At 44.7% G+C, this 24,479-nt stretch overlaps 2 protein-coding genes across 2 annotated transcripts in view; both read right to left on the reverse strand.

The window, feature by feature from the left end:
- CPE (carboxypeptidase E) overlaps window positions 1–13,718 on the reverse strand; it is a 42,625-nt gene extending 28,907 nt beyond the window's left edge. The window contains exon 1 of the mRNA XM_042829775.1: window positions 13,433–13,718. Within this exon, the coding sequence (XP_042685709.1) occupies window positions 13,433–13,718 (286 nt within the window). The remainder of the gene's footprint in view (window positions 1–13,432) is intronic.
- A 3,833-nt stretch (window positions 13,719–17,551) lies between these two features.
- On the reverse strand, window positions 17,552–24,094 carry MSMO1 (methylsterol monooxygenase 1). The gene is made up of 6 exons (XM_042829777.1): window positions 23,985–24,094; window positions 23,355–23,672; window positions 22,216–22,364; window positions 21,340–21,466; window positions 19,777–19,931; window positions 17,552–18,534 (listed from the first exon to the last, which is right to left on the reverse strand). The coding sequence occupies exons 2-6, from the start codon at window positions 23,607–23,609 to the stop codon at window positions 18,330–18,332; spliced, it is 891 nt and encodes a 296-aa protein (XP_042685711.1). The 5' UTR covers window positions 23,610–23,672; window positions 23,985–24,094; the 3' UTR covers window positions 17,552–18,329.
- Window positions 24,095–24,479: the final 385 nt, after the last annotated feature.

The raw sequence follows: 24,479 nt of genomic DNA on the forward strand, positions 1-24,479 counted from the left end.
AGGCAAGGGAAGGCAAGGGAAGGCAAGGGAAGGCAAGGGAAGGCAAGGGATCCCCAGAATACATAAATTGGCACGGTAATTAGCATCTATTCACTGCAGGCCTGCCAAACACCCTAGAAAGCAGCATCTAGGTCTCCTAAGTTACTGCCAAATTAATCTGTTTTCATCTGTTCTCTTAACAGCCTTGGCAAGTGCTAAAATTTAAGTAGTTCTTAACCTCCCAAAGGATCACAAATGATTCTTTTTCAAGTGCTAGGAATCAATGGACCAACACAAGCATTTGTGTGTTGCTTTGTCCCAGTTTTGTATGTCAGAAGACTAAATTATTCTAGCTCTACAGGCTTCATGCTTTAAAATAGGCAGTGCTCCTCCTGAACTATATACTCTCTTACATTTTTAATATTCTTTTCCCTGAAAAAAAAAAAAAACCAAACATCTTGCAACTGATTTCCAATTACAGTAGCTCACAAAATCCACAAAATCCAAGTCATACACTACTGTGTTAACTTGTCCTCTCAGGAACAACACATCAATCCTTGTTTTAACCAGAACAAATTGATTAAGGAAAAGCCATGCTAATAGTGATGCTTTGATCCACAATACGAACCAAAATTATGTTCTAATTACAGGTCATTTTCAAAAGCAAAATTAATCAAAACATGACATACATTGTGATTTCAGTCTAATGAAGAGTTTTGCCCAGTCCTTTCCCTTCTTCTGATCGCGTCAAAATGAAAACATTCAATCCTTGATTATAAACACTTCCTAATTCATTGTTTACATTCCACTTATCAGCAAAATGCACTTCCATAGAATGTATCTCCAAATACTGCTTATTCCTGAGGAAATCCCACAGAGGCACAGGCTTGAAACTGAAGTCATGATATTTTGACAGCATTATGAGTCGACACATCAAATGCAGTTCAGCACTGACACAGGAAAATCAAAAGCTCAGGAATTTCCTTTCAGAGTTGTGACCAAAAAAATTAAACCACAGAATAACAATGTAGGGAAGGAAGGAATAGAGGAAAAAACCTCTACAATGATAGTTAAGAGTTATTTTAACCATTTTCCTTGAAGGAATAAAACATGAACTAAACCACAGTAATTATAATCCTATTCAATTTTACAACTTCAATAAATTAGAACTGTTTTAATTATTAGGGAAATTTGAAATAAAATCTATTTTAAGAAGTTTGCTAGCGAAGTGGCATCAGCAAGAAAAGGAAAGCACCAACACCATCTCTGTGGCATAGCTTGGGATATTATTTTGCACCTAAGCGTACAGGAAATCTAATAACATCCCATAATATTTCTGGGATCGGCACAGCATGTCACTTAGATGAAAGATGTCTTTGCTGTCTTATTTTTAGGGAATACTAGGATATGACAGTACCTCCAACCCCTTGGGAATTAATGCCTCACACCGTTGAAGTTTTTCTCTTCCTGAGGCTGTCACAACCTCCACATTATCACAGAACATAATGAATTCATCTCTGTCATTAAAAAAATCCACCACACCCTTAATGAATGTTCAGGTTGTTTATCATGGTTCCCTCTCCACCTTTCACCTTCTGCAACCACAGTCCTGTGTCCAATGTGACAGCAACACGGACAAGTTCCATTTGCCTAAGGAGTAAATCTCCAGTTTAAACACAGGCTAGCAATGCCAATAAACACCAGTGATCCCATTAGAACCTTGGGAGAAACCCTTATAAAAAGTGTAGGAAAACCTCTATTAATGTATTTCCATCAACACTACTGGATTCAAGCTTTTGACTAAACAAGGCACAAGCATGCTGTTGGTTCACTTGCACTTTTAGATACTTGGCAGATATATACAAAGAAATGGGTTCTGTCTCCTCTTTTCTGAACAAATTTGTGTTCCTCACACACTTATTATGCACAGATCAATATCCAGTAATAAATTATACTCCAATGCCTTCTTAACTTTCAGCACGCTCAGATTCTGGCTTGGCTGTGGTAAGGAGGCTTGCCGCGGTTCTTCAGAGAAGACACTGCTGAAGAAATTTCACAACACAGATCTTTTTAACCGGCATCAAAACACTTCTTCCCCTTTTGATATCGCCCACAGAAAAACTTTCTTCAAATACTGGGCACTCAGTAAACTATTTCTGCTTCAGCATTATAATTGTTCACATAGCAACACACTAACTCTTGGGAGAATTTTTTTGTTTCTTTTTATCTAAAGAGCTTTCTCAGACTTCAGCATTAGGTAGATTCTTTTATTTCTTTTCTCTAGTTGTCGAGAAGGAAATAAAAGTTATTCAAGATGCACCATATGCCTCTAACCTATCTGCTTTTACCCCTTCAATACATGAGAAAGTTCTAGAAAGTTACCTTTGATATTTTTGTTCCCATTCTCTACAACTACTTCCTTTTGAAGTTATTTATGCTTTTTTTCCCTTTGAAATTACTGAATTGCAAAGGAAGCAAGCTCTTGACTTGAGCACAGCTTAGTATATCTTTAAAGGCTTTTGAGCCCAGTGCAAACATTTGAAATTGTGTTTCCTAGGGGCATCTTTCAATCTGCCACCTACCCATGGTATTTCAGTTTGCCTTGATCATCTGACTTGTTGTTTCTTAAGCAGTTCACATGGGATCTGGGCAATCTGCTCAGACTCCTCGGTGTGCCTCCAGGCCCTGCAGGACTCTCTCATTAAATTCCAGCAACGGCATCCTTATTCGAATGTGCAGTTCCCAAACAATGTTTAGACTGGTACTTTATGCCTAATTGTGATTTAATCATGAAGATCTAGAAGTTTTTAAATTTCTTCTAGAAGAAATAATCGGAATATAAATGTTGATTTTAAAGCTAAAGAAACGTATTTATCTGTCAGGATATTAACCATAGCCACTCCACTCTAGACATTTTATCTTATTTTGCTACAGGCCTAAAGATATCAAATCAAACAGTCCCCAAGCAAAATTCAGCTTGCTACTTCCCTAGAAGATGAGTTGTGAGACTGGAAGTTTCTACATCTACAGCTCTGCTCTGCTTGAAGGAATCCTGCTGAGACTGAAGTCCTTGTGGCTGTGGACAGGAAAGCCATGCTACCTGAAGAGTCGCAGGCAGAAAAACCACAACAGCAAGAGCCATAAAGTAAGAACAAGTCATCACCACCACCATAGGAAATGGGAAACCCTAAGTTGCTCCACTCTGTTCAGCGCTGTCAGATTTGTTCCCCAAATCTTTATAATGAAACCGCAACTGTTATGCCAGGATTAGAGGCAAGGCTGATGTTCACAGAATCATAGAATCATTAAGGTTGGAAAGACCACTGTAGTATCATTCAGGCCAACCAACAGCCCATCCCCACCACACCACTAATCCAAGTCCCTCAGTGCCACATTTACCCCTTTCTTCAACACCCCCAGGGATGGTGACTCCAGCACCCCCTTGGGCAGCCCGTTCCAATGCCTCGCTGCTCTTTCCAATAAGAGACTTCTAGAGAACTGTCACAAAGTTCACAAGATCTTTTTCTGTAACATAGACTAATGTTTGAAGTTTTGAAAGATGTGTCAACACACATATGCCAGAAAATCACCTGCTAAAAGACCACTGGAAGATGTTTTAGGCAAAATGCACCAAGAATGTATGCTCTAGTATGAAATGGGGAGGTTGGTGGCTCTGCATGTGGCAGGAGGCTGGAGATTTTCATGTTCCTTGAGGTCCCTTCCAACCCCAGCCATTCTGTGATTCTGTATTGGCAAACTTGCGTTTTAAGCATACCTTCATGCTTAAAATTCTAAATAACAGGGAAAGTTCACACATTTATTCACTTTCATTAGAAGTGAATTTCTCCATTCTAATGGAGAATTACAATCACTCCCAAACAGTCTTGATCAAACCAGAAACAAAGCGATATAAATAAAACCTCCAAGACTTGTTATTTTTGACATTTCAAGTCATTTAAAATGCGCACACATCAAGGTCATTAATTTTTACATTGACAGGATTATTCCCCATTTCCTCTCCCAGCAGTTTTTCATAGAGTAAAATCCAAATTAATAGAAAGTACATTTTAAAGATTTAAAGATAAAAAGTACATTTTAAAGATTATCTGAACGATTTAAAGATAAAAAGAAGCATGGGAAGAATTTCTTTCTTTTTGTTACTCTCCCAAGAGCTTAGTAAGAATGGCTGTTTTCTGAAGCAGTCTGAACTTCAATTGCTGCTAAGGATAGCCAAATAAACAGGAAACAAAATTGATCAGAATATCAATTTTGCAGACTGAAAGCCATTAAAGCTTTGCCAGTAACACTGAGAAAGGCAGAACATCAAGGATTAGCTATGTTACTGATGGAAAACAAGGGAAGCACATGAACTTCATTTATTGTATCTGTTGTTAAACCTTTCACTGTATGCACGTTAACAATACATCCCATTTTTTGCTGTAAACTACAGCCACAGCTTCCTCCTACATTTTACTACCTCAATACACCCTATAATGCAGGCATAAGGCTGGGGAATACCAAAAGTCTAAAGAATCCACAGCAAAAGCACATTTTCTTTTGCCCCTTCCATTTCCTCTCCTCCATTTCACCTCTGCTGAATTCTGAGAGGTTGCTCTTGAAGGACAACTGCAGTGATTTAATAGAAAAAAATATAGAAGAGACTGACAAGAAAGGAGGAAGAAGAAAGGAAAGAAAATAAAGCATTTTAAATGAATCCATGACTCAAAAAAACCCAAACAAAAAAAACCCCATGCCATTCATTCATAGGTTTCCAGGATGCAATGAGTTTCAGTTAGAACAGGGAACTTGCAAACGTTTCAACCTACACTTTTTATACTACCAATAGGGTATGGCATACGTAACTCAGTGTCCATGCAATTAATTTTAATGGATATTGTCTCAAAGTGCTCCAGGTGGCAGGTATCAGCAATAAGAAAACTGAACACTGTTGGTCTCTGATGCTTATCTGTCCCTTTGCAAAATACGTCAGGAAGGTCTCTAAAGAGCCTTTGAGCTGGACCTGCAAATGAGACTCCACCTCCTCTGGCCATGTCACATATTTCTTTTTTTAGCTTAGATTATCCCAGTCCTCCCCTCATTTCTTAGGAAGCAGGAGATGAAGAACAGACACACTTACTTGGTAGCTCCAGTTTCTGTGGCAATTGGGCAACTGGCAGACACCAAACAACATGGCTCCAGAGCCCCAGAAGGTAAACTGAATTGCAGGCACACCAAAAGCCTTCCTCAATATTACAGTGGGAGCTGGGTGTAGAGGTGAGCACTAAACCCTTGCCAAGTCTTACACAAACACCTAAGCACTCCAGAGCAATCTTACAGCCTGACTGCACAGGGATTACTGGACTAGCACTGGAATACTCTCCAGTTTTTACCTAGGACAAAGCTTAGGAAGCATAATTCTAACAGCAGTTCTGCTTACATTGCTAGGAGCTTTGATCTATTCTTTGTACAGGAGACGTTTGCCTTCTGATAATTTGGCAGTTTCTGTTAGCAGGCTTGTGAGACTGACTCCAAAACACAGAAAGATATTCTGGTAGTCCAATAGAACAGAGAAAGCATATTGTTAAAATGGATCTCCAGATGTACTGCAATGGGATTGTGATAAGAACTTGCCATTAGCCATTTGAGGCTGGTCGCTTCAAACGCACATTTTCATACTGCTACTTCTTAGGGCTCCTAGTAAGATCTGCTGTAAGGGGTGTCTGACAAATTCACCTATGTTGATCCCACATGAAAAGTAAATCCAAAGAATCATGTTGAATTGACTTACAAACAAGGAACTGGGGCCTGGGAGCAGTGTGGGGAGATAAGCCATTTGGCACTCTTCATGTGATCTATACTCATTCTGACAGACTGGAAACAGGACTAAGCTGTAAAAACATTAAGCATATAACGTAATCATGGTAAAGCTATTTAAAGGAGTAGAACATCCATGGCTGTGTGTTTATTGGATCCTGCATTTGAAGTGAAATCATAAGAAGAATTTATATTGGCATCGAAGTCAGTGCTCCAAAATGAAAGCTTAAAACCTAAGGGTTTCTGAAATAGTTCCCAAGCCCTTAGTTTCATATTTTTTCTTGTGCCACAAAGGGCATCACTGCTATCCAATGAATCTCACATCAGTCTCTGCAAACAGCTGTTATGCACCTTCATCAGTAACTACAGAACATCTGTAATCGGAAAATGCAAAAATGTAGTATTTGCTGTCAAGACTGAACTTCAAATTCAGCTTCATTGTAAGTCTGTACAAGAGAACAAAGCCTCTGGCTAATTTTCCCTGCAGCCACTTCTCTTGTGATGCTCAGCCCACGCACAGAGCACTGCTCTGGCACTCACCAGCTGCAACAAGAACGTATTCTAATTAGTATTTGGTCACCCTTTAGCCACCCATCCTGCCTGAGGAGAAACTCTGGGAATAATCAAGAATCATGATTAAAATTAGCCCCCCAAAAAAACTTTAAAAAAGAAAGAAAGGAAAACTTAAATTCAGAAGCATCTGGGCAACGTCAGCGCTGTAGCATAAGCTCCTTTGGAAGCTAACACCCACTCTACAGCAGTATTAAGGAAAGCAGATGAAGACTCACAGCTATAAATAGATCAAAGATATGGTTCACTTTAACTGAGTCTCTACAAAACTCTCTTGAATCAGACACTGCAAAACATATTTTCAACAGGACGTGGCAAAACTGGAAGAAAACCAAAATAGTTTACTTCTTGAAAGCACAGGCTCCAACACATCCTAGATCTGTTGGTCAAGCTTTATTTGGTTCGTTTAACTCTGTGCCATAGCTTTCCTCAATACACAAACGATGAGCAGCAGAACCTCACGGTCATTCCATGCACGTCCCAGGCAGCCCCACATGCACACACCTGAAGAAACACGCACAAGTGCATGTTTGTGCAGAGAATGCTTTAAATGTGCGTTGGCCAACAAGAAAACAAACTCCAGAAATTCTCTGCATGGCCCCAATTCAGCTGTGACTTTTCAGAATATTTTTAGGGCACGAGGCTGATCTTGAAAGACCTCCAAACTCTCGTGATTTGTCTCACAAGCAGAAATCAAAGGATGGCAGCCGAGCCATCTCCCAGCACAACTGCACCTTTAAATACCGCCGATGCCAGATGGTCTCAGCATATAAAGCAGCGTGAGACAACATATTAACGCTGCTCAAACAAGCGACTCATGCTAGCGGCAGACCAATGAGATCAGTCTCAGGCTGCTAATCCTCTCTGTCACCATGGCTACATCTATTTCAGACAATTCCTCAGTTTTCAAGTCAGATGAGCTTGCTGGCTCTTAAGCTTTGCTGTTTGAGGGTCTTATGGAGGAGTTGTTGTTTTTTTATTGGCCAGTGTTATCAATATCCTCTCTTTCTGTTTGTTGATAGGTTTTCCCACTGCTATTCAAGCAGCCTTCCAGTATTTGAGGAGAGCTTACAAGCAGGAGGGGGATCACCTTTTTACACAGTCTAGCAGAGATAGGACAAGGAGGAATGGCTTCAAACTAAAAGAGGGGAGATTTAGGTAAGATGTTTGGAGGAAATTCTTTCCCTAGAGGGCAGTGAGGCCCTGGCACAGCTGCCCAGAGAGCTGTGGGTGCCCCATCCCTGGAGGTGCTCAAGGACAGGCTGGATAGGCCCTGTGCAGCCTGAGGTGGTGGGGACAGCCCTGCCCGTGGCAGGGGGTTGGGGCTGGGTGGGCTTGGAGGTGCTCTCCAACCCAAGCCGTTCTATGATCTCCACTAAAGATTCCTACTATTTCCACTGTGGATTTGCTCCCCTAGCTGTACCACATGGCAACCCCCACAAACAAGTGTTTCTGCTGTGACTCAGCCCATCAGCACAAGAAGAAAAGGGAAGACTAGTACCTCCAGTCAAGGCAGATTACCAAACAACAAAAAAATTGTATATCCACAGCTGATAAACAGGGAGAAAAGCTCCCAACTCACCCTTCTCACCATAGGCATGCTCACATAGCTGTGCTAGCACAAGTACTGGGGCTGCTTCCTACAGGGAAAAAAAAAAACAAGAGGAGGCAGGAAGAAACCATGTCCTGGGGAAGACCAAAAGCTGAGCCGTACGTTACCTATTGGGCATGCACAATGATCACCTGGCATCACCATACACCAAGCTACAGCAAGGATGTGGAACATGCCTTGTCATGTAGGTGAAAACCTGGGCAGGAACGCAGAGACAATGTTCTTATCCAAAAGGCAAGGAAAGCACGGCAGAAAAAAACAGGAAGGCAGACACAAACTTTCATTTACCATAGGAAGTAAGTTCATTTTGAGTGGTAAATGTGCAAGAAATATACCGCTTGCAACGGTAAAGAACAGAAGTGTGCCAATGAAAGAACTGCACTGTAAGCTAATTTTGCTTTGGAGGGACACAGAAATGGAAGGATATGTTTTGCAGCTAGCAATCTCAGGAGAAAAATGTACAGCAGTACACATTTGTCATTAAGTTATCTAGTACTGAGATGATTCAGGAAACAAATACGCAAGAAGTTTTATCTTCGAAATATTTCACTGTCCTTTCCACTGTCTTTTTTCTAAATTACTTTTCCTTGTAGTGAAACACTTTATGATTTCACTTTGGCTGGGAGAGCTGACAAAGGGTCAGGGCCACACTTCCTAGATAACATAAAACTCTGCTGGATCATTACATCAGTGTGCTGATCAAGGATGGCTTTGCCAAGAAAATGGTTCTTTACACCTTGGCCGAACAGCCAGATGTGCCATTTGATCAAAAAATGCACTGTGCCTTAAGGCAGGCTCACAGCTAAGGTAGGTATTTAAAATGGCACATGGTGGCCATCCAAGCTGTTAGGTAGCATCTTGTCAGCTGTAAATCAGGCCACTCACCTTCACATAATGAATGGTTGCATGGATAGAACAGCCATCTCAGCCTGCTCCTTGGGACCCACTTTGCAAGTGAACAGAGATGTCAGGCTTTGCTCATGGTTCAACATGAAGGGCTACCAGCTACTAGCTTATATCATTGTTAACACCTTGCTTTGGAGAGAAAAATAATAATTAACATCAAGTTTTTCCTGCCTCAGAACCACAGGTTTATGACTTCAGACTCTCTTACCTGGCCACTGTAGCTACATACAGACGTTTCAAACATACACCCCCATACTGAACTGAAGCTCATAGCATCAGAGAACATCCCAAGTTGGAAGAACCCACAGAAATCACAGTGTCCAACTCCTGGCTCCACGCAGAACACTCAAAAATCAGACCCTACGTCTGAGGGCATTGTCCAAACGCTCCTTGAGCCCCATAGTGCTCTGCCAACACCCTCCTGTTTGCTGCTGTCTGAAGAGCTGTGGCTTCCAGCAGGCAGGATGGCACTCAGCCACAAGCCTCTCCTCCAGAGGAAGAGTGGTACAGACTGAAAGCACACTTTGGTCTTGGAACCAGCACTGCCAGCAACACATGCGGAGGGAGCAAGCAAGGCAACACCTCCATGCCATAGAGTACTTAGCGTGTCACATCCCTGTTTCCAGTGGGAACTGTTAAGGCATTCTGCAGATGCAGGAGGAGATGATAACCATTCTTTAAAAGAAATTCAGTCAATGCAATCAGCACTGTAAGGAGCACTAGGGCTGTCATCACCAGTCCGAGTCAGATCAACAAACTCAGAATGCTCTGCACATCAAGACTGATTTGAAGTCTGAAAAACTGAACAACCAATTACCCTCTGTGGTGTCACGGTACTCCTTATAGCTATGGCCCTTCTTACTATTCCATAAAATAAAATAGAAGCTTCCCACATGCAGTAGCTGGGATCCACCGTGATTTTGCTGTTAACACACAGCCTCTCTCAATCTTTTTCAACTTGCCTAATGAAAAACTGAAGACATTAAATACCTCAGATAGCGAAACAATTTGGAGAAGGAGCATTACAGCTCCAGGAAACGCTGCAGAGATTGCTGAGGACAGCTGCCTAACCACACATACTATAAACTTCCATCTACTTCACTGGCAGTGTGAATGGCATCGCCAACTAGCTGCGACGTGTAAACTGAAGCTGAACCAGTGACAGCAAAAGGATGGCTTAAATACAGAATGGTTTGAGTTGTAAGGGACCTCTAAGCCCACCCAGCCCCAGCCCCCCTGCCATGGGTAGGACGGCCTGCACCAGTTTAGGCTGCTCAGGGCCCGTCCAGCCTGGACTTGGTCTGCTCCAGGAGAAAAGCATTCTGCTCACATCCACACATTCATAGCATTTGCAAACCCCACCTTCAAGTGACACAGCTGGATGAACACAAACTCCCTGTACTCTCATTTACCAGAGACTGTATCCTTCAACACCTCTCTTCAGAAAGAGAATGCTAAGCAAGCATTGATAAAAACTGACAAAACTCAAGCGTGCAAAAATTAGGCTTGCTCACTCATATACAACTTAAGTAACAAAGCTCTTGCCATCTTCAAACTGCATTAACGCCTTGCCAAACTGGGGAACATCAAGGGGCCCCACCAAATAACTCCAGATGTTTACATGCAAATTCTGAGAGTAAGGAAAAGAAGCTTCACAAAGTCAAATGCAATTAATCATAAGTGATAAAACCAGAGCAGCAATTCTGAGGGTGTGCTTCAATGACAGAAATAAGACCTAATACAGTTTCCATACGAGTAGAAGGATCTTGCATTTCCCTATTAATTTCACTTCAGTGCTCGCACCTCACTGCACTTCTACTGATATCTGTGGGGGAAGGGATGAACAACAGAGTCACTAAAACAGGAGAGTGCCTCTAAATGTTGCTCTGAAAAAGTATGAAATGCTGTGCTGAAGGTGCCAACATTCTGCTATTTTCAGGATTTGATTAAGATGTCACGATTTGCTTTCGGCGTGAATCAATTCTAAATGTATCATTGCTATTAAAGAACACAGACTCATGCCCAAGATGAGCTTATTAACAGTAATTAAAAAAAAACCTCAAGAGATCAGCTCCCACTGGGTGTTTGTTCAAAGTCAGACACCCAAAGCAAGAGCCTCTCACACAAGCTGTCAGCGCACAGCAGTTAAGGCAAAGTATTATTTCCTTTCTAGAAATAACACGTGCTTCACTGCCAACTGTTCTTTGCTGTCCTTCAATACGTCTTCAGTTTACCACCTCACTTCTTCTCCTCACTTCATCTCACCTTGCTGTCTTCTGCTGCCTTGACCAGATTTGGCACTGCTTCCCAGAGGGCTGTGGGTCCCCCATCCCTGCAGGTGCCCTATCTCTATAGGTGCTCAAGGCCAGGCTGGATGGGTCCCTGGGCAGCTGAGCTGGTGAGCTTTGAGGTCCCTTCCAACCCAACATACGTTCACCCCAGCAAAAGATGAGGTCTCAACGATTTGGGCCAGTTGCTTTGTTCATTAAAGATGTTCCAGTGGCTTCGGAAATCTAAAGCATGTATCTAAAATCTTCCTTTTAACTTCTGTCATGAATTTCTTTTCAAATGTTGCATGAATATTACAAATGTATTTGGAAAGCAACTGATATTCCAAACTAAGAGGCGATTCAGGCGTTTGCACATGACCCAGCCACTGTGGCACAGGCATGCCATCCATATGCTTATGTAATGGATGTGCGTATGCACTAGATTCGATGTGCTCAGTGCAAAGCCTCTTTACTTGGTACAACATGTCTTCATTGCTGTTCTGCAGACACCTCGTGGATTTGTTTGGTCACTAAGTGAGGGGGAACATTTCTGCATGTTTTCATGGTGGTTCGCTGGATAATTCCAGTGATAATTCTCCACAAATCTACCAGGCTTATGGGGCACAAATTCTACACATCACAAACCAATAAGCCATAGTGTACCTTACATACTCATGTAAATATTTAAAAATAAGCCCTGTGACACATATCCCTGTAGAAGCATAAAATGACTTTGGTTGGAGGGGACCTCAAAACCCACCCAGTTCCAACCCAGTGCCATGGGCAGGGCTGGACCCACCAGCTCAGCTGCCCAGGGCCTCATCCAGCCTGGCCTTAAGCACCTCCAGGGATGGGGCACCACAGCCGTGTGGATATTTTCCAGCAACTCACCACCTTCTCATAGTAAAATACTCTAAATCTCTCTTTTTTAGTTTTAAACCATCCTCCTCCTCATCTATCTGTGTAAGAAGTTGATTTCACTCCTAATTATAAGCTTCATTAAGGCTGCTATGAGGTCCTCCAAGAGCATTCTCTTCTCCAGGCTGAACAAGTCCAGCTCCCTCAGACTGCCTTCCAAGAAGAGGCACTCCAGCCCTCTGAGCAGCCTCCCATCCCTGCTCTGGACCCGCTCCAACATCTCCACATCTTTCCTGAGCTGGGGGCCCTACACCTAGATGCAATACTCTAGATGGGGCCTCACGAGGGCAGAGCAAAGAGGGACAACCTGCTCCCACACCCTGCTGGCCATCCCTCTTTTGATGCAGCCCAACATGTTAGGAACGGGTTACGTTCAGGTGTAACAACAGTTGCGTAGCCTGCTGTGAAAAAGCATCCGTATGTATGTCTGTGAGTGTCCCCCATGTTATCTACTAACAAATAAAAATAGATGAGGCGGGTTCTGGCCCCAGAAGCATTCACTGTGTGCCACGCTTGGCACCAGAGCCACTCATTCTTTGACAGGAAGTGGGATCCCTGCTCCGGGATGGCTGCAGGGCAGCTCCAGAGCTCCACTTCTCATGCACAGCAACAGCACAGGTGAGGAAACGCACGGCGCTGCCTTCCACCACACAGCAGAAGAAAGGGTGTTTCATTAAGGAGAAAACACCTCCAGCGTGATCACTGGCATCACACTGGGGCTCTCAGGTTCCATAACGGAGCAGCGCAGATGCTGTGGGCACCTTTGCAAGCGTGACACACAACGCTAACAGGCCTTGAGTTCATCTTGCCGCCCTTCCCCAGGTGACCCCGCGCCTCCCCTGCGCCGCTGCGGGCAGAGATCTGCAGCCGCGCTGCACCGTGCCCTGCAGAGGGAGGAAGGGCTTCAAACAGCGAGCGCGCTCCACTTCTAATCCTGCTTAATCCCACGGGGGGAGGTAGCATAAAAAAATAAAAAAGAAAAAAAAAAAGCGACTATTTTCAGCATCCACCTGGACAGATCGGCAGCGCTCATCACATTCCCCAGCACGTGATGTGGGCGCTGAACCATGTGGCGTTTTTCATCTCCGGGGCTGCCTTTGCGAAGGACCCAGCACGGCACAGAGAACGCACAACACTCGTTGTTCACGCGCTTACAGGCGGATGGCACCCAGAGGGAACGTCCGTCCCGCCGTTCTCTCTCCCCGCGGGCAGCCGCCGGCTCACGCTCAGCGCACCTGCGGCGCCGCCGTTCCCGCCGGCAGCGCCGCGCAGCCCCACGCCCGCAGCCCCTCCGCCGGGAGCGGAGGCACCGCCCGCCCCGCTCTGCCGCATCGCCCACCGCAGCGTCCTCCCCGTCCCTTACCGGGCTCGTGTTCGCCGGGCCGGTCGGACACCTCGACGACCAACAGCTCGCGGCCCTCGGCGCTGCGTCCCACCGTGTAGATCCTGCTGATGGCCGGGCACTGCAGCCACACGGCAACCAACGCCTCCCGCAGCTCGGCGTAGCGGTGGTATTCGAAGGAGATGCCCTCTTCGGCGCTCAGCCTCCTTCGCCGGCTGCTGCCCGTCGCGGCGGGTTCGGCCGCCTGGCAGGCAGCGAGCAGCGCGCCCAACGCCAGCAGCAACAGCCGCAGCTCCCGCACCGCCATCCCGCCCGGCTCCTCCGCCTGCGGCCGCGCAGCTGCCGCCCGCCCAGCGGGAGGGGGAGAGGAGGAGGCGGGCGGGCAGGGAGGGGCCGCCTGGGCCGGGAGAGACGCCGGTGCCCGCGGCGGGAGGGGCTCGGGGCGTGCCGGGCACGCACGGCCGTGTGTGAATCGGCTGTGGTGAGAGCGTTGCCCCTGTAAGGGGACCGTGCGGCGAGCACGTGCGTGAACGGGTTCAGCCCCGTGCCTGCGTGATTGCCGAATAACGCCGGGGATACCGGATACTAGTGGCTCAGAGCAAAATCCCGTTATTCTCTACGGGAATGCTCCCAGGGGAGCTGCTCACGTGAATCCCCAGGGAACGCTTGGGGCGGGGTGGCTGGAAGACGGCGTAGAGGAAATGGACCTGGGATGTTGATTGGTGCTCGGCTGAACGTGAGCCAGCTGTGTGCCCGGCTGGCCAAGAGGGCCGACGGCATCCTGGCCTGCATGAGGAATGGTGTTGTCAGCAGGAGCAGGGCAGTGATGGTCCCCCTGTACTCGGCTCTGGTGAGGCCGCACCTCGAGTGCTGTGTCCAGTTTTGGGCCCCTTGCTGCAAGAAAGACGTTGAGGCCCTGGAGCGGGTTCAAAGGAGGGCAACAAAGCTGGTGAGGGGTCTGGAGCAGAGGCCTTAGGAGGAGAGGCTGAAGGAGCTGGGAATGTTCAGCCTGGGGAAGAGGAGGCTCAGGGGAGACCTCATTGCTCTCTATAATTTCCTGAAGGGAGGTTGTAGTGAGCGGGGGGTCGGCCTCTTCTCTCTTAGTGTGATAGCACTAGAGGGAATGGCTTCAAGCTGCACAGGGGAGGTTTAAGCTAGATGTTAGGAAATACTACTTTTCTGAAAGAGTGGTCAGGCACAGGAATGGTCTGCCTGGGGAGCTGGTGGAGTCCCCGACCTTGGAGGTGCTCAAGGAATGTTTGGATTTTGTGTTGGTTTAGTGAGAACTGTTGGTGATAGGTGGATGGTTGGACTGGATGATCATAAAGGTCTTTTCCAACCTTGGTGATTCTGTGTGATTCTGTGTGATCAGTTCTGTGCTCCGGCACTGCCTGCAGTCAGCTCAGCCTGCTCCGATAGAAACTGTCAAAATGCCCCAAACAGACAGCTGAGAAAGGCAAATCCCCAACGAGCAACATCCACATCAGGTTTATAAATTTCCTGCCACAAACAGAACCCTGTCTCTGGTTATTTAACACCTGGTTTGCCTCCATCCTCTGATCTAAAAAAGTGAGCCCATGGCACACCCTCTCCCATCACTGATCTACACCAAATCAGCTCTCAGGAAGTGCTACAAACAGCCCTTTGTGAACCTATGGATGTTCCCCTGTGGACATGGGCTGTCTGGTTCCACAGCAGCATCATGGAAATAGTATCTCTAGGGAAATACCATCATTAACCACTGATGTATAGAGGGGACATAAGGAAGATGTTTTTCACACTCAGGGTGGTGAGGCAGCGGCACAGGTTGCCCAGAGCGGTGGTAAGTGAGACCCCAATCCTGCAGACAGCCAAAGACAGGCTGGAAGGGACTTTAAGCGCTGATGGAGCTGTAGGTGTCCTTGTTTAGTGCAGTGCAGTTGGACTAGAGGACCTATAAGGATCCCTTCCGACTCAAATGGTTTTATGGTTGTACGACACCAATGTGGAAACCCATCCAGTACCAGAAACTCAGACCTGGAAAAGTAGTTCCCATGTGGTACATCTGTATGCATGACATGTATGTAAGACACAGGCACCAAAGTGCTTTGCAGTTTTTCCCTTTCAGCCTCCTGACATTGTTTCCTTATTCCACAATCATTGTTGAGGTCCAGAATCCCCACACTCTGGAGCAGCTTTCAGTGGCTGTTCCTAAAGGCGATTTCTCCAAAATACAGTGTATAGTTGACACAGAAATCAGCTCTGTTGATCTATCCAATCCACGATTCCTCCCCATATTCTCATGCATACATTTTAAAATTCTTTTGACTTGCCTCAATCTGTCCTTTTCAGCAGATCGTGACTCACCACAAGCCTATAAATAAACATTGCTAAAGACAGCCCTACCAGGTATTGCAGAGCTTGCTGTGCTTGCCAGGGAGTGGAGGCAAACATTTTTTTTTTGCTTTTTACAGGATTGAATTGCATCTGAAACGGATCTGATGTTCACATTTGGGAATTGGGAATGTGATTTAAATTGCATGGTAAGTCAAGCTCTACTTAAATACCCCATCCCTGGAGTTGGATGGGGCCCTGGGCAGCCTGGTCTGGTATTAAATGGGGAGGTTGGTGGCCCGGCATGTGGCAGGGGAGTTGGAGATTCATGATCCTTGAGGTCCCTTCCAACCCTGGCCATTCTGTGAAATAATGCTTCAGCACAGCAATTAGTAAATCACATTGAAGAGATACAAAACACAGTGGCAAATGACACCTCTAGTAGCAATCAGAGATCACAACAGACAGGTAACTCCACTGTATTTTCCAGTGCAGCCCTGCAGAACTGCTAATTTTATCTTTGAATGTTTGAACAGATGGGCAGTGCTTAAAAGGAAGGATGTGATTCTGCCACCAAGGAGGTGTTAGTGTGAATGACCCAGAACTACTACCCTTACTCTTTGTAGCTACACTGGAAAAACACCTTGAGAATTCAGAGCCAAGCCACAGAAGGGATGTGAGAAATAGGAGAAATGTCTTGCTGCAAAGGACTGGATGATGAAAAATACCATTGCAACTAGATTTGGTTGTGTTTACTACCCTCACAGATAGAAAATTACAGCAAGAACCACTGCAAAGAAGTGGCCCTGACAGCTATAGGCTTCTGTGGCTAAGGTTCACCAGAAAGCCGTGTCAGAGGGGCAACAGTGATGGGATGGAGATTTGGAAACTATGAACCAGACACCAGTTAGCAATAAATTCCAAGCCAAAATGCAGGTTTCACTGGTACCCGTGTTCCTATAAAAATAAATGTTTAAAATCACCTTCAAATGACCTCAGCAGTCATCACTTAAAGTATAGGTGAGAAAGAAAAGGTCTTTATGTTTACAAACATGGTCCCTGTCTACCAACATTCTGTGGTATGCCTGGCAAGGTACACTGTGATGTAATAGCACCTATCTCATATTGGTGGACAAAAGGTGTTTGTGCTGCATGAAATAATCCAAAAACAGAAGTACCAATGAGTAGCAAAGCAAAATAAGGATTTAAATAAGAAAGAAAGAAAAAAAAAAACATCAGGAAAACCCCAAAGATGGGGTACCTAAAAAAGGTGATGTGTTACTGTCAGATTCATTACTTGTAAACTTCTTGTAGGATGCAATGTATGTTGTAGCTTGGAATTGCTAAGGCTGGAGAGACACTATTTACTAATGAAGTGTTTAAGCAGTTGGCTGGCTCACAGTGGTGATTCTGTTGCTGCGTTTGCACAGACATAAAGGTGAGCTAAGAATCAATGAACAGAATCATAGGGACCAGGGACATTCCATAGCACTGAAAGCCCCTTGTATTTTTAGGCTGGGAGTTCAGCAAGAATAAAGCTAAGTACAGCTGCAAGACGAGTGGGAGTTAACAAAGCAAAGAGGATAAGGGCCATCTTTGAAACCTGATTAAAGAGGTTGCTTCCACCACAGAGAGCTCAGGCTGGCAATTGAGCAAGTAGATCCATTTCTTACTGCTGTCTGTGTGTAACAGTTCCATCTGCAAAACATTTCGACTTGAACAGAAACTGTGTTTCTCCATTAGAGAAATAAACAAAGCAAGACGCTGCATCCCAAATGCTTTTGGTCAGTTTTGTATTAAAAACATATGAAAGGTGTAATACCCATCTTAAACCAAACCACATTTATTTCATCAGTCACAAGTGCAAATACAGCAACAAGTCAGTTCAGCAAATTACAACACTGAAAGGAATGTAATGTAAATGCTAAGTACACTGACAGAGCAACTTCAAAGAGCAGCAAAAACAAAGTTTGTTCAAATAAAAACTTCTATTCTTTTTATCTGTACCCTAAAATAACATAATAAATCTAGATCAAGAATGTCTCTGCTAACTCATGTTTAGCCAGGAATTCTGAGATTAACAGCTTATATTATCCAGTGTGCAAAAGGCCTGCCTGTCCATGCTTTCTACTAACAGATATTTTGGATATTTGGAAGCAAAATTTTACCCAATATTTAAATTACTGTGCAGATACCAGTCTGCTACTTGATTTTACATATTTAAGAAGATATATTTTTAAGAAAGAAGTCCAATCTCAGTGAACATAAACAATTCTACCAAAAGGATCAAAAGGGGGCAACGTCAAAGATAAAACTGAATAACTTTTTGCAAAAGAAAAAAAAAAAGCATGGACAGACTCAAGTAACCTCTGTCTTTTTTGCATCATCTTTAAATTTGTAGTTAAAATATATGTGGTGCTTACGTATAAAATAGAAAGCATTCCCATTAGGAAGATACTGCAGTTTAATTCTTGTGTTGTTTTTTTCCCTACCACTTAGTAGCCAAGGAAAATGATTTATGCTTCATACCCAATCACGACTCTGCTTTAAAGAAAAGCAAAAGTTGACTACCAGTATTAGGCATCACAATTTTTACACTGGATTTTTAGTTAGCCTTCTTCATCCTGAGTTGCTGCTGCTTCTCTTTTTCTTTGTAGGCAATGAATTGAGAGTCCGTGCCAAAGATTCTGTCCCACCACGTGAAGGTCGATGCGTAATTGCCAATAAAGTTCATGTGATGGAAATCATGGAAACGGGCTCCAGCGTAGAAAGGCACCAAATGAAGAGGGTTCAGTGGAATATCGTAGCCACTGGAGGGGAAGGGGGGAAAAAAAAATTGTTAATTATATTTGGGAAGAAACCTTACTACAAAATATAGGCATCAATTTGTTCTTTTTGTAATACAGGAAAAAAAATATATTTTTTATTTTTTGTTTTATAGGGTCCTGAAGTAACCCTCCTACAACAAAATCCCCTCCTGCCTTCAGCAAATGCTTCTGTTAACAGTGGCTTTTTGGCACTCAGTGACCTTTTTCAGCTCAGTTGAGCAACACTAAGAATTCAGCAGAAACACCTAGGAGATGACTGGTCTCCTGCTTTGTTAAGCAGACTTAGCTGTCTGAAAAGTGATGTTAGTAAAAGGAAATAACAAAAAAACCTTATTGACAGCAAGCTATAAATATCAGCCAGCTCAGCTCCTCCTCAAACAGCAGCTCAAATCAACTACAGTTGTAGACTTTCTGCTCTTAATCGTTTTCTGCTTACTGCAAGTTCTTCAAAGGTTTAAAACTGAAAATACAAAACCAAAGTAATATTAAAACCAGACTGCTCTGCTTTAAAGCCATTTCGACTCATCTGCTCAGCAGTACTGGAAAGCATCACCACCTAGTGGGGAGAACACAGTATAATCTGTTACAAACACCTGCAGACATTATCATTGAGAGATGAGGTTTCTAAATTACTTGAGCATGAACGTGTGCTTCTCAGCCTAGGATCAAAACCACCTAAAATGGCAATGGTTTGTACCACGAGCCAGTTAATAGCTCGTGTTGCACTAAAATCCTTCACACAGCCTACAGTAAGGCACCACATGCTTCACAGTGTATTTCCAGACAGGAGGTCAAGTGTGATGCTAGTAGGTCAACAAAATAGCTAAAGAAAAGCTCATTTTCTCAGAGGCAAATCTAAACCATCAAATACTAAATGGAAAGAATTCCTGGAGATGAAATATGAAGTTTTCCATTATTTTTGGCATTCTAAGATGCATGTATGCCAAGCATCCTGGCAAATGCCAGGCTGACATCACACTCAGGTGCTCTAGCTCATCTATAGCACTCTTTTGATCAACAAGATTCACTGACTACACAACCTCAACACAGAACAGAGCTTAGCTCTTTAGACCATGCCATTCTAAGATGTGTAAAAGCACATTTCATGGAAAATAATAATAATAATAATAAAGCAGTAAAGCTCAGCTCAGTGAAAAAGAGACAGGTAATTTTAAGACAGACTTAGGGAAAAGTGGAACTATTAAAAAGGAACAAAGGTCTCACCTGTGCACGTCAATGGTTTCCATCAGGCGACATATCACCCATGCCCACAGAAGAACCACGTGGTTACAGAAGACAACAATTCCAATAAAGAAGCCAGCTCCGAGGATGAGCGTTTCCAGAGGATGTGCATATTCTGCTTGCATTCCAAATGGAGACTACAAAACAGAACAGACAGGAAAACTGTCACCCTTTCTGATTTTCTATACTCCCAAAGCAGCATCACTATTTGATGGTGCTCCCCACGTCCCACAAAACCCACAGCAAGAGAAACAGAACAACGTTGTGGGTGAAGGGAACAGTCTGGTCGAGCAAAGATCTAAACACGAGGGTCCTTGCTAAAGCAGAAAACAGTGCTTCGAGTTGATAATGATTATGATGCCATTAGCAATTCCAAGTGCTTCCATATTAAACCCAAAACCTTCTGCTTTGGCTTACCATTGCCCCTGGCCAAAAAACAGGAATGTTAAAGCATTTGGCAAGCTCCTATCAGCTTTGCAATAGATCCAGTCTTGGAAGTAGAACAAAACAGAAGGAAGCCAAAAGAATTTGTCATTTGAAGAAAAAAGATAATTCCCAATTAAAACCTACCAAAATGAACAAGTGCCCATATTGATAGATCAGCTTTATAAATTAATTAAATTCTTATCATTCAAAACCTAAGATAGAACCAAAGCATTTTATGTATGTATACAGGCTGCCCAGAGAGGGTGTGGACCCCATCCCTGGAGGTGTTCAAGGCCAGGTTGGATGGGGCCCTGGGCAGCCTGGGCTGGTATGAAATGTGAAGGTTGGTGGCCCTGCCTGTGGCAGGGGGTTGGAGATTCATCATCCTTGAGGCCATTCTGTAATCTATACACACATATGTATATATATATGCATATGCACATACATACACACACAGTCATTCCCACATTTTTTTTTTTTTACCAAAAACGAAATTCCACAGAGAGTTTTCAACAGTGGAATGCTCACATAAAGATACTAAATTAAAAAACAAAAATAAAAGCAAACCGACAACCTTCAGCATTGCGTTACCAGGAGAAAATTTTAAGTCTACTTTGGCTTAAGGATGATTTTAAAATCATCAGCTTGTATCGTCAGGGGAAGTTCTTAGTGAAACAGCTGTTAGCTTATAGATGACTTCTATATGAAGTGCTACACGTACTTGAGAATGCTGGCCAGAAGCTGCTCCAGCTAGAAGTCTGAGGGGCTGCCAAGAGGAGAATGGCAGCTACTGCTGCAGATCTAAGCACATCACCACACACTCATCAGTTTGCAGCAATGCAAAGTGATGAACAGCCATAACCTGAAAACCTATTGCATCCCTCCCCCCTAATAAGCAGACCATGCTATTAAAAGTGCACCCTTTCACTCTCTTGAAATAAAATCAAAGAACAGCCGGTGCGTCCAGTATCAAAATGGATGGCTGCACTCAGCTGTGCTCAAGGAAAGGCCACTGTCAGAAAGATGCAAAACCCTTAAGTCTGCCAAATGAAGTCTTCAAACAAGCCGTATGAATCTGCACGCACTAGAAGCAACCAAATCAAAACAAGGAATACATACTACAAACTCGTGGTGAACCTTATGGATGTACTTGTATATTCTTTTGTGATGCAGCAGTCGATGCAGGAAATAGTGCCAGGCATCCTCAATCACTGCACATCCAAAACACTGGGCAAGCAGAACATACCTTTAAAAACAAAAAGAGTCGAGAGTTGTAGAAGATACTTGCAAACGCACAGTCTTGAAGGATAAAGGAGTTGACAAGATAGTGAAGGCAGGAAATGTGTATTACTGGTTGAAAAGGTAACCTCTGTGCACTGTGATGTAAAAATCTGCATCAGCCTTCATAGCTCATCTGTTGATATGTCAGAGTTAACATGCAGTGCAGCAAGCTGTCATTTCAACATCACATGTACAGCCTATAAGGAACACCTGCGATCTAAGACCTAGACACAGAAACCTGCTGGGTATTTAACCAGACAGAAAACAACTAAAAATGATGAACTTCTGTTGTAAAAACAACTACTGGTGAGAAAAAAAAAGGCATTTCTAAGTATTGCAGCATTTTTCACCAGTTTAGGGCAAAAGAGGGAAACATGAGGCATCTTCCCCTCCCCTGAGTAACTCACTGCTGCTGTGAAATAAAACAAGGTGGGGCAAAGAAACACTTAAAAGGACATAACAGAGAATAAAAAAAAAAGCTGGATGATAAAAAAAAATCCCACAGCACATCACCCACTTGGTATCTTACAAGAGCCAGTGTGACTCTAGGAAGCTCTAATGAGCTCCTACTGCAATTCAGTCCGAAGGCTGGTTAGCAAATATAGTTTGTTAGCCAAAAAAGTTACGTTAACGTCACAAACTCCATCATGAAGTTTCTGTTATGTGTGTAAGCAAGTGCTGTTCAGTACGAACGCACAAGACGTATCTACGTACCACCTAGGCATCTCGTCCCACTCATAGGGGATGTTGAAGAATTCTGTGAAGTAGTACGTGCCACAGATTAGAGGAAGTTGAATGAAAAAGTGATTGAACATGAGTGTTTTGAAGCACTTCCACTGTTTTTCCCACGTTTCTGGTTTATCCTAAGGAAGAAAAACACAAAAAGAAACATGAGTTACGCATTTCTACTGCACATAAAGCCAAAGACGACTTCAAAGGCAATTTCATCTCACAGTACAAGACAGGTAGCTGGTCTTCCCACCACACAAATTAAACCAGGGAGCACCAGTTTCATGGGCCTGGATTTCACAAAGGCTCTCACTTTTCTAAACTGCTTTTCACAGAATCACCAAAGCTGGAAAAGACCTTTATGATCATCCAGTCCAACCACCCACCCTATCACCACTAGTTCTCACTAAACCATGTCATTCAACACAACATCCAGCCGTTCCTTGAACATTTTCTGAAGTCTCTCATCAGAAGTTGTCCTTGCCAGCCCCCTTAAACTATTCTTGTTGTTTCAGTCATTGTAATTAGCAGGAACGTTTCAGATTCAGTAATTCAAATCTAAGTTTATTTCTTTTCTTTGCACCAAAGTGTTGCCATAGCTAAAGGAATACAACAGAAGCTGAAGATAAAAAGTTGTCGAGAAATAAACTGCCTTGAACAAAGAGGCGTTTGCAGGAAGACACCTTATCAAATCATTGTGATAATTCTAGAAAGTGGTTTACTTCCAATTCCTATTACAAAGAACAGAGGAAAAAACTGTCACCAGGATGGGGAGCCTGGTCTAGTACTAAATGTGGAGGTGGTGGCCCTGCATGTAGCAGGGCGTTGGAGATTCATGATCCATGAGGTCCCTTCCACCCCTGGCCATTCTGTGATCCTATGACTCTGTGATACTCTCCCCCTCAGCAAAAAAAACTCCGTTGCTTCCCCAAACTCACTCCTCTTTGTCCCCTCATCACAAATACTCTGATTTTCCTTTTTCCTCTGTTCCTTCCAAATTGCTCGCAGCGACTGAGGCCAAACGTGGCCACGTGAAATGGAAACCCCCAGCAGCCAGGTAGGTCAGCGTGCCTCCTTCACACGTCTCTAGGTGGGTCAGCATGCAGCCCACTGCTCTGTCTTACCGGCTGGATTTTATACTTCTGCATGTAGGGAATAAACTGGAAGATGAATCCTGGCACGCAGAGCAAGAAGTAGGAAGCTTCATGAACTAGAAGCGACCCCCACGTCGCTATCTGGAACTTGGTGTAGTTGTCCAGCATGTAATTCCAGGCATTTTTAAACGGCTGCTGCAGAGGGTTGTCGGGCAGGAAGGAGTCTATATATTCCACTGCCAGGTAAGCCGAGTTCAGGATATTAACGCTGTCGTTCGCTGCCATCGTTCAGGCACAAAACATCACAGTTAGGGCTCTTCTACGGCCGTCTGCGCCTAACCTGAATGTCTGGAAAGGAACAAGCGGCGGTTATTGGTCAGAAAGGAAGAACCTTGGCCGTTAATTAATTCGAGGATCAAAACCGAGGAGCAGGTTCACACAGCCCCTTTTCCTAAAGCACAGCATAAAAGAACGAAGCTCCACACGGGTACAAAAGGCAACCAGCGGGGTACAACGCAAGGAGACGCGCGGCTCGGCCCTCGCTCTGCCCGCAGCCCCGGCCGGGCGGCACCCCAGAGCGGCCCGCGGCCGCCCGCCGGCCCTCGGAGCCCCGACCCCGCGCCCCCCGCCTCAACGGCACCCGGCGCGGCCCTCGCTCACCTCGGCGCTGCGGCGGCCCTCTCGCACAGCGGGAGACGGCAGCAATAACAAGAGCTGCGCGGACGGCTCTTCACCCGCGCCTTCTCATTGGTCGCCCGGTAACCCCGACGCGGCTCTCATTGGTCAGCGGGAGGCGACGGCGGAGAGTCAGGCGTGGGAGGGGGCGGGTCGGAGCTGCCGTGCGGGCGCGGCGATTGGCTGGAGGGGTGGAGTGAGGATAGTGAGACCTCGGCGCGCGGCCAATGAGGCGGGCGGACGGCCGGGTGACGTGCGCGAGGTGATGAGGAGGAGGCGGGCCCGCAGGTGGGCAGGGCGGGGTGCTGCCCTGAGCCCGGTGACGGCTGCTCTCCGCCTGGGAAGCTTCCTCCTTCCAGCCAGGGCCTGGGGCCAGCAAGGCATCCCCCTAACAACGGGAAACTACAACGCCAGTACAGTGGCTTGAGTGCAACCCCTTCAGAGCCACCCCATTCATTAAACACCCACCCCTTCCCACCC

The sequence above is a fragment of the Centrocercus urophasianus genome, unplaced genomic scaffold (assembly GCF_019232065.1).
Source record: "Centrocercus urophasianus isolate 14NV4802_14NV808 unplaced genomic scaffold, USGS_Curo_1.0 seq_32, whole genome shotgun sequence".
In the NCBI taxonomy this organism is placed as follows: Eukaryota; Metazoa; Chordata; class Aves; order Galliformes; family Phasianidae; genus Centrocercus; species Centrocercus urophasianus.

Bases quoted from the DNA above. Each gene is read 5' to 3' on its own strand.
- MSMO1 (XM_042829777.1), bottom strand. From the start codon at position 23,609: ATGGCAGCGAACGACAGCGTTAATATCCTGAACTCGGCTTACCTGGCA. The intron at 19,932-21,339 runs GTATGTATTCCT...TCTGTTTTGTAG, and splicing joins AGGTTCACCACGAGTTTGTA to TCTCCATTTGGAATGCAAGC. The intron at 18,535-19,776 runs GTGAGACCTTTG...CTTCCCCTCCAG, and splicing joins GAAACCATTGACGTGCACAG to TGGCTACGATATTCCACTGA.